At 37.7% G+C, this 14776-nt stretch overlaps 1 protein-coding gene across 1 annotated transcript in view; it reads right to left on the bottom strand.

The window, feature by feature from the left end:
- Positions 1-14776, bottom strand: part of MYO16 (myosin XVI) — a 638577-nt gene that overhangs the window by 397441 nt on the left and 226360 nt on the right. Inside the window, 1 exon segment of the mRNA XM_017868179.1 lies at positions 2904-2979. Within this exon segment, the coding sequence (XP_017723668.1) occupies positions 2904-2979 (76 nt within the window).

Here is a 14776-nt window from a genome sequence, read left to right as displayed (position 1 = left end):
AATTACAGAAAGAGTTACACTTTCCCATCGACTGGATTACAAAGTATGTAACTGGCAAAGTATGTAACTGGCTTTCTATAAACCTTCTACTAAATGGGTAGTTGTACAAGTAAATACTCAGTTATATTATTTAAACAAGGGGTCTGCCCTCTAGCCATAATATTTTTACCTTTATCAATTGCAAATATAAATAAATATATTTCCTTACAAATTACACTTAACAGTAACATCTCAACATGTTTGGGCAGCAACATATATATTGCTGTTTGGGCAGCAACATATATATGTATCAATCAAGTTTATACTAACAACAATTACTGATCTAGAAACTGATATAGATCATGAGGAAAAAAATCAACATTCATATCAATTAAGAACCTACTGGAGGCAACTGCTTCTTCTCGATCATCAGGACCAGACTGTGTGACCACCTATGTCTATAAATGAGAGCTTTGTGGCCTTCTGCCTGGTTACAGTAATGTAGCTGCCACAAGAAGATATTATGTAAAGATTTTATCATTATTTGCCTCAGATTACATTATATACATGTAAAGAGTAGGTGAGTGTTCAGCTTTCTTACTTTGGGAGATTAAGACGGGTGGATCACGAGGTCAGGAGATCGAGACCATCCTGGCTAACCCGGTGAANTCTTCAGATGACATGCAAACCTAACAATGATTCAGTCAAGGCTCAACCCAATGGGGAGGTCTACAGCAAAGATTTTCCTTAAAAGAAGCCCTGTTTCAGGTGGAAACGGCTAGGCCCTAGACAGCTACTGTGGTCAGTCATTGACTGGAAGGGCTACAGGAAGAGCAAGCCCTCTGCTTAAGATCCTATGAGCTCCGTAGCTGAATGCTGTCAGCTAACTTTGTACCTTACAGTTGAATTGTAAGGTCTTTCTTGAAAGATTGCCCAAGCAGCACACTTCCATGGCTGCCACAGTCTCAGGTATACCTTTCAGCCTCTGTTCCTTCCTCCACTGGGGCAACTGGACCTTGCAGACTTAGGTAAGGATGTCACATAGGAGTATGGAGGGTAAGAAATAGTCAAGGCTTGGCTTTGAGTCCTAAAATAGACTTTTGATATGCATGACTGTGACCCTTGTTTGAGAGAAAAGTTGTTACATTTATCAAAAGCCTATATCATAGTCAATGAAATGTAGAATAGGAGAATTTGGTGACCAAAGAAAGGTATTGTCCACTTCTAGATTGTTCTTGCACATCTTGGTAATTTTTCCATAAAGAAGAAACACTTTTTTTTTTTCTAATTTCCACAATTTTCTTGTACATTAGCAGGGGCTCTGCCAATACACTGCTTTCTGTGGGAGTCTGAGAAAATCACAAGGACTTAGAAGTCTTTCCATCCAGTCAAGGTACAGATGAGTAGAGAATAAATGTCAGGTGGATTATTTATGATCGCAGGCCTGAAGGATCCTCATCAGGTCTTATACAATCCAGCACAGTGCTGGGAGGCATAGAATATCTCCTCCTGAAGTTGAAAGAAGGGCTGAGGCTGTGCTAGAGCCAGAAGACCTGTAGAGATCTTAGAATAGAAGAAGGAGCTTTTCTATAGAAGTAAGGAACTGAGAGCCAAAGAGCATATGAGAGTTAGCGTATGGCAAGTGGATAAGTAATGTTGACTTAGAGTAAATTTTTCCCTAATGAGTACCTGGGGGACTCAGTGACAGCTCTGGGGAGAAATGGGAAGGATCTTAAATTGATGGAAAAACTCATATATGTCAAATTACCTAAATTCACTGAGGTTAAATATATGCCATTCTGAAAAATATGGGACTCAAGTATTAATAGTTGAGTGGGAGAAAAATGACAATATTTACATTTGTTTTCACAGCTTAGTATTTGACTTGAAAAATTACAACCTCCTGCACATTAATAAATAACTGAGGTTCCAGGTTGAAGTGAATTGCTTAAGGTATCAGAAATAGTAATGTGAAAGTGCAGGACTTGGACTCAGACTTTCTGACATCAACCACAGTGTTCTTTAACATACAGCATCTTGCTTTCTCTCTGCAATCTGTTTGGAAAGCCAGCTGGTGCTGTGCAGTGTTTGGCACACAGCAGGTGCTAGATAAATGCATGTTAGTGAATGTTAATTGACTCATTTATTGCATCCATGAAGGTTGAATTAGCTGCACACATAAGGCTGAGAGGATTTAGTCCCATGCTTTAATAAGCAAACCATGACAAGTTAAAGTGCCTTAGAAGAAGGGAGAGAGGCAGTTGAAACCAGGATTTTAAACGATTGGAACCACTGATCTGTTTACATACATGATGCCAGGATCTCCCTGGTGAATATTTTTTTTTGTTTTTTGTTTTTTGTTTTTTTGAGACGGAGTCTTGCTCTGCCACCCAGGCTGGAGTGCAGTGGCCGGATCTCAGCTCACTGCAAGCTCCGCCTCCCGGGTTTACACCATTCTCCTGCCTCAGCCTCCCGAGTAGCTGGGACTACAGGCGCCCGCCTCGTCGCCCGGCTAGTTTTTTGTATTTTTAAGTAGAGACAGGGTTTCACCGTATTAGCCAGGATGGTCTCGATCTCCTGACCTCGTGATCCACCCGTCTCGGCCTCCCAAAGTGCTGGGATTACAGGCTTGAGCCACCGCGCCCGGCCAAAATGTATTTTAAAGTAAGTTACACCGAATGAATCACTATCCTGAAAGTTTAAAACATGAAAGGCAAAATATAACAAAGTACAACAGTACAGTGTAGATGAAACTGTGAATAGCCTCTTGGAAGGGAGCCGAGCCCAGGCGATGATGAATTGTGCTTGAACTGGGCTGCTTGTCCTGCTCTCACTTCGTAGCTGTGCTGAAGATAGATGGATACTCCGACACGAAAGGAAGGCAACAGTACCTGCTCAGTGGTCCCAGGATGCTCCTAACCTACCTGACGGCTTCTCCTCATTACAGTTCACAAGGTGTGGGTTTGCCTGATGCATTAAAAGAAGTTTCACCAGGTTTGCCTGAAATATGAAAGATAATTGAAATGGGAACCACCATGGCAGATACTAAGGATTTATCAGTAAGTTAGACACTGTGCTGTCCAACTGCCAGCTGGAATGAGATGGCATCAGCGTTCCCACTCAGAAGTCCTTCCTGGGACAGTCCCAGGAAAGTACCTTTCCCAGTGCCTTTTGTGAAGATGTCAGATATTCAAACTATTGCACCCCTTTCTGGATTCAGAACAAAAATGATTTATCCAATAAGGATTTAATCACGGAAGATTTGAAAAGGACATTTTAAAACTTTCAGGTTTACATTATGTGTATTTGTAGGATGAGAAACTCGTTACATAACAGTAAAAATATATTTTAAAGTAAATTACATTGAATGAATCACTACCCTGAAACTTTAAAACATGAAAGGCAAAATACAACAAAGCCCAAAAGGACAGTGTAGACTATATGCCATAATATAACCTGAAAGTACTTCAGCTATACTCCTTATGTGAGGAATTATATGGTATGGTGTGTTTTGTTCTGTTTTAATTGAACAATTCATTGAGGTCCAACTTGTTGGTATTGTTCCTCTGTGACAGCAGCGTGGGCAGTATGAACCTAAAGTCACACTGGACCATTAGAAAAATGCAATCTCAAGTTATAAGAGTTAAGTAACTTGAGAAATTAATGTAATTTTAAAAATTATTATAATATATCACACATATAAAGGGTATATATAATATACATGTGCTATTGAAAGGGCAATAATGAAATAAATTTCAGTGTACTCAATTTTTAAAAATATGTACTCAACATTTTTTTTAAATGATACCTTCGTGAGTTTCTCCCCAAAACTATGCCTCTCTCTATTTCCCAGAGTTGGCCACTATCATGACTTTTGGGTTAACCATTAATATCTTCTCTATATGCTTAGCACACACATATGGAAGTATCCCCAAGCAACATATTGCTTAATTTGTTTGTGACATTTATAGAAATGAAATCCTACTTTATAGATTCGTCCATGCCTGTTTTCATGGCTTACCATTGCATTTTTGAGTCATCAGAGTTGATGAGTTTAACCAAGTTTCATTCTTTTTCTTGGCTGCATGGAATTGCATTGTACAACTATATCACAATTGATCCACCTTTCTCCCAGTGAATATTGAAGACATTTGCAGTCATTTATTTGTTTTTATAAACAATGTTCCCCTAAGTGGTCTCATTTCTACCTCTTAGTGTACACATACACCAGGATATATGTACTTAGAAATGAATTTGCTGGGATATCAGTTTGGACAGCATCAAAGAGATAAATAGTGCCAATATATTTTTCTCCAAGACATTGCTCAGATTTACACTCTTACTCCTAACAAGGCTTTCTGTTGCTCTACGTTCTACTTAATAATTTTATTGTCAGGCATTTACTTGTTGTTAAATTCTTGGGTGTAAAAGAATTGATTATTGTGGTTTAATGGTACATTGCTTTGAAAATGGAGCAGGACTCTCCTGGATTTCTTCTTGGTATGATTTTATACAATACTTTTTAAAGTTATTACCTTCTAGGGATTTGCCAGTTTTGTCTAAGTTTCCAAATGTGCTGGCATGATGTTGTTGGTTATATCTTCTTTTGTGCTTTTCTTTTATTGCCTTTTAATAGCTGTGCTGTTTTTGTAGTTCTGTTTCCCTTTGCAGGCACACTATCAGTCACTCTGTGCATGCCCTCTCTATCTTTTTGACCAGTATTTCCAAAACGTGGTTCATTTCATTAATCCTTACAAGAATCAATTTGAGGTATGAGGTATTATTGATTCTTTCTATGGTATTTTTGTTTAACAGTCCTATCACTTTGGCTTTTATCTGTTTTATATTCCCATTTACATATTCTATGTTTGTCTTATTAATCTCTATCTCTCTGTCTCTCTCTCTCTCTTTTTTTTTTTTTTTTTTTTTTTTTTGAGACATCTCACTTTTTCATCCAGGCTGGAGTGCAGTGGCACCATCTCGGCTCACTTAACCTCCTTCTCCTGAGTTCAAGTGATTCTCATCTCTCAGCCTCTGGAGTAGCTGGTATTACCAGCCTGCACCACCGCACCTAGATAATTTGTCTATTTTTAATAGAGATGGGGTTTTGTCATGTTGGACAGGCTGGTCTTGAACTCCTGACCTCAAGTGATCAGCCTGACTTGGTCTCCCAAAGTGCTGAGATTACAAGCATGAGCCACTGAGCCTGTTTTATTAATGTCTTACAAACTTTGTAAGTGGTAACATTATTTTTCAAACTTGTCTTTTACAATATAGACATCTAAGGTTGCTATGCAACCTCAAAGGCTGTACATTTTCATCAAATGAAAATTACCACCACTGTCTTTATGTCTCACATAGGGATAGAGAAAATGTAATTTTTTAAAATTATGATTCTGTTCCGAATATTTTAAAATGGTCATTGTATGTCTTTTTGATTTATAGAGAATAGTTAAGTCCTGAAATAATGTGTGCTTCTGTAATACAAAGTAGCTCATACTCAATTGATAAATGTTGGTAGGTACTATTTTTTCCTAGGCCAGAGGAGCCAAAACAACGGAAGTCAAATCATAAAATTAAAAGACCTCAATTGTTGTGCTGGAAACTGAAGCCGTCTTAGCTGTATTTCTACAAATATTCTTTTTTTAAATAATAAAGTAATTTAAGGGCAATAAAATGGTCAATAATAGGTGCACAGTTATAAAACTTGGGCAAATGTGTGTACCTGTGTAATCAGCACCACAAATAAGATATAGAACATTTCTCATCACCAACAGTTCCCTCTGGCCCCACTGTGGTCAATCTTCATCCCATACAAGAAAACACAGTGTGATTTATAGCACCCCAGATTAGTTTAGTCTATTCTTAAACTTCACATCAATAAAACACAGAAATATACATGTTTGCCCAACATAATGTTCTTGAGATTCGTCCATGCTTGTGCATGCATTGAGACTTTCTCTCTTCACTGTTGAGCTGTAGTTCATTGTACAACTACATTACAATGTGTTCAGCACTTTCTTCTTGAGAGTTGAGACATTTGTTTCTGGCTCTTTGAATAAGGCTACTATGGACATATGTCATTTTAGTCAATGTAGATTTTCATTTTTCTCTTTGAACATTCTAAAATAGAATTCTGGGTAATCTGGTAAGTATATATTTAACTTTGTAAGAAATTGCCAGAAAAGTTTACCAAGTGGTTTTACTATTTTTTTTTTATCCTCACTGGCAATTTTGTCACATGCTCTCCAACACTGATATTGTGATAGTAAAACAATGTTAGACACTGAAGTACTATCTCAGTGTAGGTTAATTTACATTTCCCTGATGACTAGTGATATTGAACGCTTTCATGTGCTTAATGACCATCTTTTGTGAATTGTCTACTCAGAAATTTCTTGTTCATTTATTACTGCATTAACTTTCTATTATTAGTCTATCTGCATTTTTATATGATCTGGATGCATTTTTCAGATATATGTATTGTAGCAGGAAATCAGAGACTGGAGAGACCAAGTGGAGTTCAGGAGGGTATATTTTAGGTGTACACTGGCTCAGCAGACATGCATCCTGAAAGTCTGAGCAGTAAACAAAGAAAATGAATGCCTTTTATGCACCTTGAGGTGGGAATTACATGATGCAGGAAGCTGGCTTACGAAAGCAAGAACCAAGCAGTTAATTATCAGGTGACATTCTTAGGACTCAGCTTACATCTTGGGAAACACGCCTTGCAACTCATGCTTATCGATCGTGTGAACTTACAGTTGCACAGCAAGAAAAACAGGAGCTTACAGAACTTACAAAATATGTGGGGGAGAGATATGGTTAATGCTTCACAGACTTACAGAGGAGCAGTTAATACTCTTTCTTAACTCTTACTTGGGGTGGGTGGGCGGAGGCGCTACTTCATGCCCATTCTAGTGTAAACTTAAACTGTAAGTTCAATTTCTTTTAATTTTTCTACTTTAGTATTGCATGTATTTCCTCTCATTCTATGGCTTGCCTAGCCATATTCTTAAAATGTCTTTTGATGAGCAGAAAAACACTTTTATTTCTTCTCTTTTGTTTAAGTGCAATATCTGTACCTATTTTTATCTACTCAAAGTTCATGATAGTATTATACTATAGTTTCTTCTGAAAGCTTTATAATTTTAACTTTTATATTTGTGGTCCATTTCAAGTGAGTTTTTGTGAATGCCAGGTAAAGGCCTGGATGGTCCAGCACCATCTGTTTTTCAGCAGCATTTGTGAAGAAGACCATTTTTTCTTATTGAATTGCCTTGAAATCATAGGAAATCCACTGGCTTGTTATGTTCATTTGTAGCCACTATATTTTAGGTTCCATTGATCTACTGGTCTATCCTTCTGTATTACCTAACAACTTTATGTGTATAGATTTATAGCAAGTTTTGAAATCTTACAAGCGAAAGACTTAGAGCCAAGTCTTGAAAAAAGTCTGTGTCTTATTCCTTCAAGAACATTTTGTCTATTATAGGTACTTTGCATTCCATAACTTTTAGGATGAAATTTCCAGTTTCTATAAAAAAAAAGACTGTCAGGCTTTAAATTGGGATTGTGTTAAACAGGTAGCTACTATATTAGTTTGATATGCCTTAACAAATCACCACAAGGTTCGTGGCTTAAACAATAAAAATGTATCGTCTTACAATTGCATAGGTCAGAAGTCTGACACAGGTATCACTGGGCTGACACCAGGGCCCTGGTAGCATGTTCCCTTCTGGTTATAAAGAAGAATTTGTTTCTGTCTTCTCCAGTTTTGGAATCACCCACATTCCTTGGTTAATGGTCCCTCCCCTTCCGCCATCTTCAAAGCAACAATATTGCATGTCTCTGGCCATTTTTCCACAGTCACGCCCCCTCTACCTCTCAGCCAAGAACAAGTCTCTGCTTCTAAAGGGCCATCTAGAGAATCCAGGAAAATCTTTCCAGCTTATGATCCTTAGCTCAGTTACAAGGCAAAGTTCTTTATTTAGCCTTGTAATATATTGACAGGTTCTGGGGATTAGGGCATGGACATCATTGGGGGCCACTATTCTGCCTTCCCAGATACCTTAACAATATTCAGTGTCTCAATGACAACTGCATATCAATGAGCATGGCTTACCTCTCTATTTGCATGAGTTTTCAGTCGTCACTGCAATGTTTTGTAGTGTTAAGTGTACAAATACTGCACAGTTTGTTAAACATATTACTATCTATGTTATGCTTGTAACACTACCGTAAAAAATTGATACATTCACTTAATGGTTCTAATTTTCAAAGGTTTTTGGAGATTCTTTGGTATTTTTTTATCCTTTCTCCTTTCCTAACCTTGCCTTTCATTTTCATTTCGTGCATTATTTTACTTGTTAGACTGACAACGGTTTCTTCAATCTGCGGTGGGGTTTGTGTGTTTGCTTTTGTAACATTTTCCGTGGCATTTTTCATTCATGCTGAGCTTTTTGCCCAGGCATTCCAAGAGATCTCCCCAAATCATTATGGCTCTTGCCAGTGTTCTCACTATAAATTTAATTAGGTTTTCAATAGTATGCCCTATTGCTATATTTCCTACAATCCCATTCAAAATTAGTGTCTGGTTTTGCACAAATTATTTCAGTAGTACTTATTCATGTTATAGCAGGGTGCTTATATTTAGAAGTTATTTTGATTTCCAAATATATCGTTTGCTAAAGAGAGAGAAGCTATCTTTAAATCTGAAAGATAACATATATATTGTAGGTTCCCAGGACATTAAAATAGTTGCAAGAATCAGTATTGCTTTTTATTAAAGATTCGAGGGATTTTCTTGCCTTTATATCATTTGTCAGAAATGAAGGAAGGAAGGAAAGAAGAAAGAAAATGAAAGAACGAAAACGTAAAAGATAGAGTAAGGGAGGGAAAAATGTAGACAGGAGGAAAGGAGAGAGAAGTTCAGAAAGAAAAGAAAAACAATGAAAGTCAAAATTACTTCAGATTGCCTTTGTTTTCCACGAATTTGAAAGAATGGCAATAATGCTAAAGCTTTTATATTTTTGCAAAAACGTCAGAGTATCAGAGAGTCTAATAATCATGTTGCATTCCTCAATTCAATTTGCTTTTTCTAGAACTCCAAATAAAATCACGTGCAATCTGCTGACAAACTACTGTTCTCTAAAACTTCAACTGCGGAAAGCTTTTAAATCATAAAAGCAAATGTTTCCTACAAGAAAATCTTTAACAATAAAACTAACTCCATTTTATTTCAGGCCTGTAAAAATAAACATTCGTGTGTGAAATAGGGAAGTTTCTTCTACTTGGGGAATTCCTTTGCTTTCGTAAAGTCAGTATTTCCTACGTGCTTCCAATTAGAAATCAGTGAGGCACTTCACAAAACTGAATCAAGCAGGCCAGGGCTCATTCCAATTACTCCACTCTGGAACATCTGTTTTAACCTCACAAAACAGCTTTAGGTAAATTACTTAAAATGTGAGCAGGCAGAGTGTGCCGTTCAATCGCAACTCATCTCCACTATTAAAACAATTTCATAATCAGCAAGGTTATCAGAGGTGAAGGTGACTACTATTCGGAAAGAGAGAGAGAGAGAAAGAGAGTAGGTGTGTCTGTATAAAAGGAAACACTAAGTGGCTAACAAAGAAAATATATTTAAGTTGAAATTTGAATTAATATTAGTTATTGAATATAGACTTTACTTAATCTTCAAATAGTTGTATTTCAGTGTGGCTAAATTTATCAAGATTAATTTCTTGAGAGTCAAAGTATCTCTTTAAAAGTTAAAATATAGCAATGAGTGTTTGGAGCCAGCACTCATTCCTTCCTAGTTCAGAAGCTAAAAATGATTGATTTAATTTAATAAAGAGGAAATTATAATGTTACAGTCTCTCAGAAACTCAGCACTTGCATACCCCACTTGAATTACATATACCTGAGTCCAATGGTGCATACTCTACATTGCAATGAGTAAGTGTCTCTAACTCTGAGAACCATGTGAACTATTTCAGATATAATATTTTAAAAGTCTGACACATCACTACTTTTAGTGATTCAACCATGATTTCTCATTAACCAAATGGTTCTGCTCTCATGCCACAAAATAAATCATATGTCATCACTGCAGTTTTCTATATCATTTTCCTTGTATTTCTTTTCTGAAACACTCCTCTTTCATTTCCATTCAGCAAACCTCATAATCCTCCTCTGCCTGTGTCCACACCTCCTCAGTCTCCTTTTATGGAACTTTCCTTTTACACAGTTGTCATAGTTGTATTTGTGCGGCTGTAACAGAGTATCTGAGACTGGGTAATTTATAATGAACAGAAATTTATTGCTCACAGTTCTGGAGGTTCAGAAGTCTAAGATCAAAGTGCCAGCAGGCCTTAGTCTCTCTTCTTTCAAGATGCCCCATTAAACGTTGCACCCCTCCAGAGAGAAAGATCATTATATCCTCACATGGCGGAAAAGCAGGAGAGAGAAACGCTCCTGCAATGTCTTTTTATAGTCGTATTAATCCTTTCATGAAGGTGAAACCCTCAAGGCCTAAACATCCCTCATTAGGCCTCACATCCCAATTTTGCTGCACTGGGGATTAACTTTGCAACACACAAATTTTAGGGGGACATATAGCAACCACTAAATACGGTGTTGCTCACAGTATATTGCCTTTGGTTGAAATCCCTTTCATTTGTGCATGATTTATTTTAGTAATACATCCCAAATGCAAATTATTTCCAGTGCTAACAAAGTCCTTGCATGTGCCCAGGTTTCTCTTGGCAATCTCCAGGATGATTTCCTGCAAGAAGCAGTCTCAAGGGGTGTGACCACTCATCTACTGTTCACACATTTATTCAGTGATCCATTGATAAAGGCAAGTATGTATTACATTAAGGCATTTATTGATTCTCTCATTAAATAAATAGCAACTTAGCCAGTATTCTGTGTTGGCTCCTGTCTGAGATACTATGATATTTTGATAAGCCAAACAAATGTTCCTGCACTCAGTTCTGACAGACTAAAAGGTGATACAGATGAATGAACTGACAACTACAGCAAGTTGTGGTAAGGCTGTGTTTGTGATATGGGACATGCAGGGTGCTTGTACAGGGACAGGAGAGGAACTGTCATATGCAAATTCCTAGCATTAGGAAAGACGGCCAGTGCAGTGACATCTCAATGTAGCTGTGCAAGGTAAAATTTAACAATTTCAGGAAGAGCAAAAATAGGCTATATGTGGTGGTGCACTCTAGAAATGGAGATACATTCAGTATAGCTTTACCCTCAGATATGATGGGGTGAGGCAGAAGAAATAAAATGCGAGACTTAAGCAGGGCCTCTGACACATGGGGACTTATAAATGGTGCTAAGGAATAAGTATTTTATTTCAACCGCAATGGAAAGGATACTGTGTTGACACAGTGTGATTACGTCTGCCTGTGGAATGATTACTGTAGCCTCGTCATTGAGAGAAGAGTGGGGGAGGGGGATAAAAACCTGCCAGAGGCTGATGGGTTAACCCCGATATAGAGATGCTAGTGTCCTGGGCGAGGAGAGGGGCAGTGAGGAGGCACAGATTGACCGGTGATGATTATAGCTTAAATATCTCAACACAATCTGCTGGGTAGAGAGTTTGTAGGCTCAGTGTTCTGTTAGGCACCAGAGAGGAGGGAGAGGTAAGAAAATGGCAAAGGACTAGTTTCGTGATGAATAAATGACGAAACAGAAGAGCCACAGACAGGGATGGGAAAGAGAAGATGATGGCTTTTTTTTTTTTTTTTTTTTTTTTTAAACAAGTGGTGTTAGAGGACAGAAAGAAAGACACAGCCGCTGGGTACACGCGGATGCAGAATTTGGGAGAGGAACAGAGAGAAGCTTGGGCAGCCATGAGCATGTAGAGAGCACTTGAAGCTAAGGGCATGAGAATATTTCTCAAAGACATGGCAAACATCAACTAGAGCCTAGGACGGTACATGAAGCGTGTCAATACTGCATGGTCAGAGGAGTAGGGGCATAATCAGACTATTTTCTCCAAAGCAAAGAAGAAATAAATATACAAAATAATTCAAGCTCTGAATATATCTTAATTTGTATATACCTGGGTAAAATTGAATTTGAGAATAAAATGGCTTTTAAACATTAAGATGTGTGAGTTATGCCATACAAAATACTTTGGGAAACAAAAATATTTAGATTCCAGCATTTGCACAAATATTTTCTTATCTTTGGGTGTAGCATTGCCAATTCTGTTGTAAATACTAAGTACAGTAAATATATACAAGACTAGAGTGAAATTTTACTTCACGTACAACTCATGAAAGAGTTGTAAAACCAAAAGGCTTATTGCTCACATAATTTATTCAGTTCCTAGTTTTTGACAAGAACAAGCATCTCTTTTGTTTTCCACCGCAAAAGTTAATATATTTATAAAAGGCAGTTTTAAAATATGCATATCATCCCACTATAAACGTAAATAATAAGTACAGTTATAGAGTGTGAGCTACCTCCTTCTCCATAAAGGTATTTACATTTATAAGGTCTTTATAAGAGTGAAATTACTGTGAATGTCTCTAAAAATGCCATTAGTCTCTCTAAAATGTTCACATTTCTAAAGCTTTTTGCCCTGAACACAGATACAATATATTTACAGCAAATTTCTTCAGAGAGAGTTATAAATCTTCCATGCATATAAATTGATACTCACATAAACCTGTTTCTAAAATATAATTTCTAAAGTGCATACTAAATGATATCTTTATAGGAGAACAATTTTTTAGAATAATTCTAGATGTCACATACTATCTTTCTTGGTGAATTAATTGAGATGCAATTTACTCAAAATCTTCTATTATTGTAAATCTCTCAGTAGTTTTATCAGTCTGAGTAAAAGAAGAGTATCTTGGTTTTGATGTCTTATATTCTAAAACAAAAGCCTCATCTACCCTCAGTATTTCCAATTTTGCATCTAATTCTGGGTTGGTTGCCTTTGTCTTTTGGTCACTCTGCTGGACAATGGGCTATCACAGTAGACAAAGTCTGTTTTTCCAGAGCATGCATTTGAGTGGAGACACTACTTGACTAGGCTTAATGAAACAAAGTAGTAAAGACACACGATCTTCAGACACTTTCCTTACTACTAAAATGTATCAGAAGTAAGAAAATTAAAGGCAAGTCTAGTGAAGCAAAGGATAAAGATAATGTGTTTTAAAAACCTGCCTCATCTGCACATTGTAAATGGCCATTTCTGGAAACCTTTGAGTAAGATATCCGTCTGTACCAATCTGGCCACCATCGGTGGATCAGGACACATGTTGACTGATGATCCATACACACACGAGGCATTCACCTTCATGATTCGCAAAAATCTGCTGACCTAAGTAAAAGTCTCCCCTTTCTATAGATGCTTATCATTCTCAATAATTGGTGGCCCCAAGGTTGGGCTCTGTGGAAAAAGAACAGTCAAGGCTTGTTGAGTTCACAGTCAGTGAGTGGTGGGGCTGGTACCCAGCGCTGGCCCTTTCTATTCCAGTGAGAAGGCCATGGAGGCCTCAAAGCAAAGCTGGCATAACGCTTGCTATAGTTTGGATGTTTGTTTGCACCAAATCTCAAGTTGAATTGCAACCCCCAGTGTTGGAAGTGTGGCCTGGTGGGGGTGATTGGGTCATGGGGCAGATGTCTCATGGCTCAGTGCTGAGTGAGTTCTCATAAGATCTCATTGTTTAAGTGTGTGGCAACTGCCCCCACCCAATGCATACATCCCCCAACTCTCTTTCTGCTCCTGCTTCCACTGTGTGATGTGCCTGTTCCTGCTTCACCTTCTGCCATGAGTCAAAGCTCCCTGAGGCCTGCCCAGAAGCCCAGCAGATAGCAGTGCCATGCTTGTACAGCCTGCAGACTGTGAGCCAATGAAACCTCCTTTCTTTATAAATTACCCAGTCTCAGGAATTTATAACAATGCAAAAGCTGCCGAATGTAATCCCTTAAATAAGCAGAATCAAATGCATGAGAAAATAGAAAATAGGAAATCTTTAAAAAATGAAAGCTAGGGTGTGTTTACATTTTCCAGTCAACTGTTTTGTAGCTGGTTTTGAAAAAATGAAGCAGTTGGGAAGTGTTTCTTAACTGACTTATCATGAATAAATGATGAATGTTGGAAACCTAGCTTGCACACTGGAGAGGGAGTAATAAAAACAATCTTAATTCCTTTGCATCTGACAAAGTAAACATGGCTTCTGAATCATATTTCTCATGTACGTTCATGACTGTGTTTCTTTAATTTGAAAGAACAGATTAATAAAAGGTTGGAAAGTTTTTGGAATGTGACAGATAAAGGCAGGTAATAACACTGATAACCACTGATTCTCTCTGCCTTATCATTCGGTGATTCCTGTGTCTTACGACTTTTGAGGGACAGGAATCTCTAGGAAGCTTTCTGAAAGAAGTGGCAATTAGATTGGGCTCATGGTCCCTCTACCACTGACACACGGCCTGTATCATGTGTGGCATATATGTTAATCATTAAAGGGTTTTTTACTGTTAAATCTAACTATATAAATTAACATTTAAAAATCCATTTTCATCACTCAAACTAATTACAGAATTTTTTACCACATAATACAAATTTTATCTGGCTGATCTTGTCTCTCAATTCTTACTATATCGTATAGATTTATTAGAAGCATAATTTCCTGGATAGAAGCTTCCATTTCTGGCAGGGCACGGTGGCTCAGGCCTGTGAATGCAACACTTTGGGAGCCCGAGGCAGGTGGATCACCTGAGGTCAGGAGTTCGAGACCAGCCTGGCCAAGAG

Source organism: Rhinopithecus bieti, unplaced genomic scaffold (genome assembly GCF_001698545.2).
Source record: "Rhinopithecus bieti isolate Rb0 unplaced genomic scaffold, ASM169854v2 scaffold_3734, whole genome shotgun sequence".
Lineage (NCBI taxonomy): Eukaryota > Metazoa > Chordata > Mammalia > Primates > Cercopithecidae > Rhinopithecus > Rhinopithecus bieti.
Note: the sequence above shows the minus strand (reverse complement) of the source record. Positions and strands in the feature narration are given on the sequence as shown.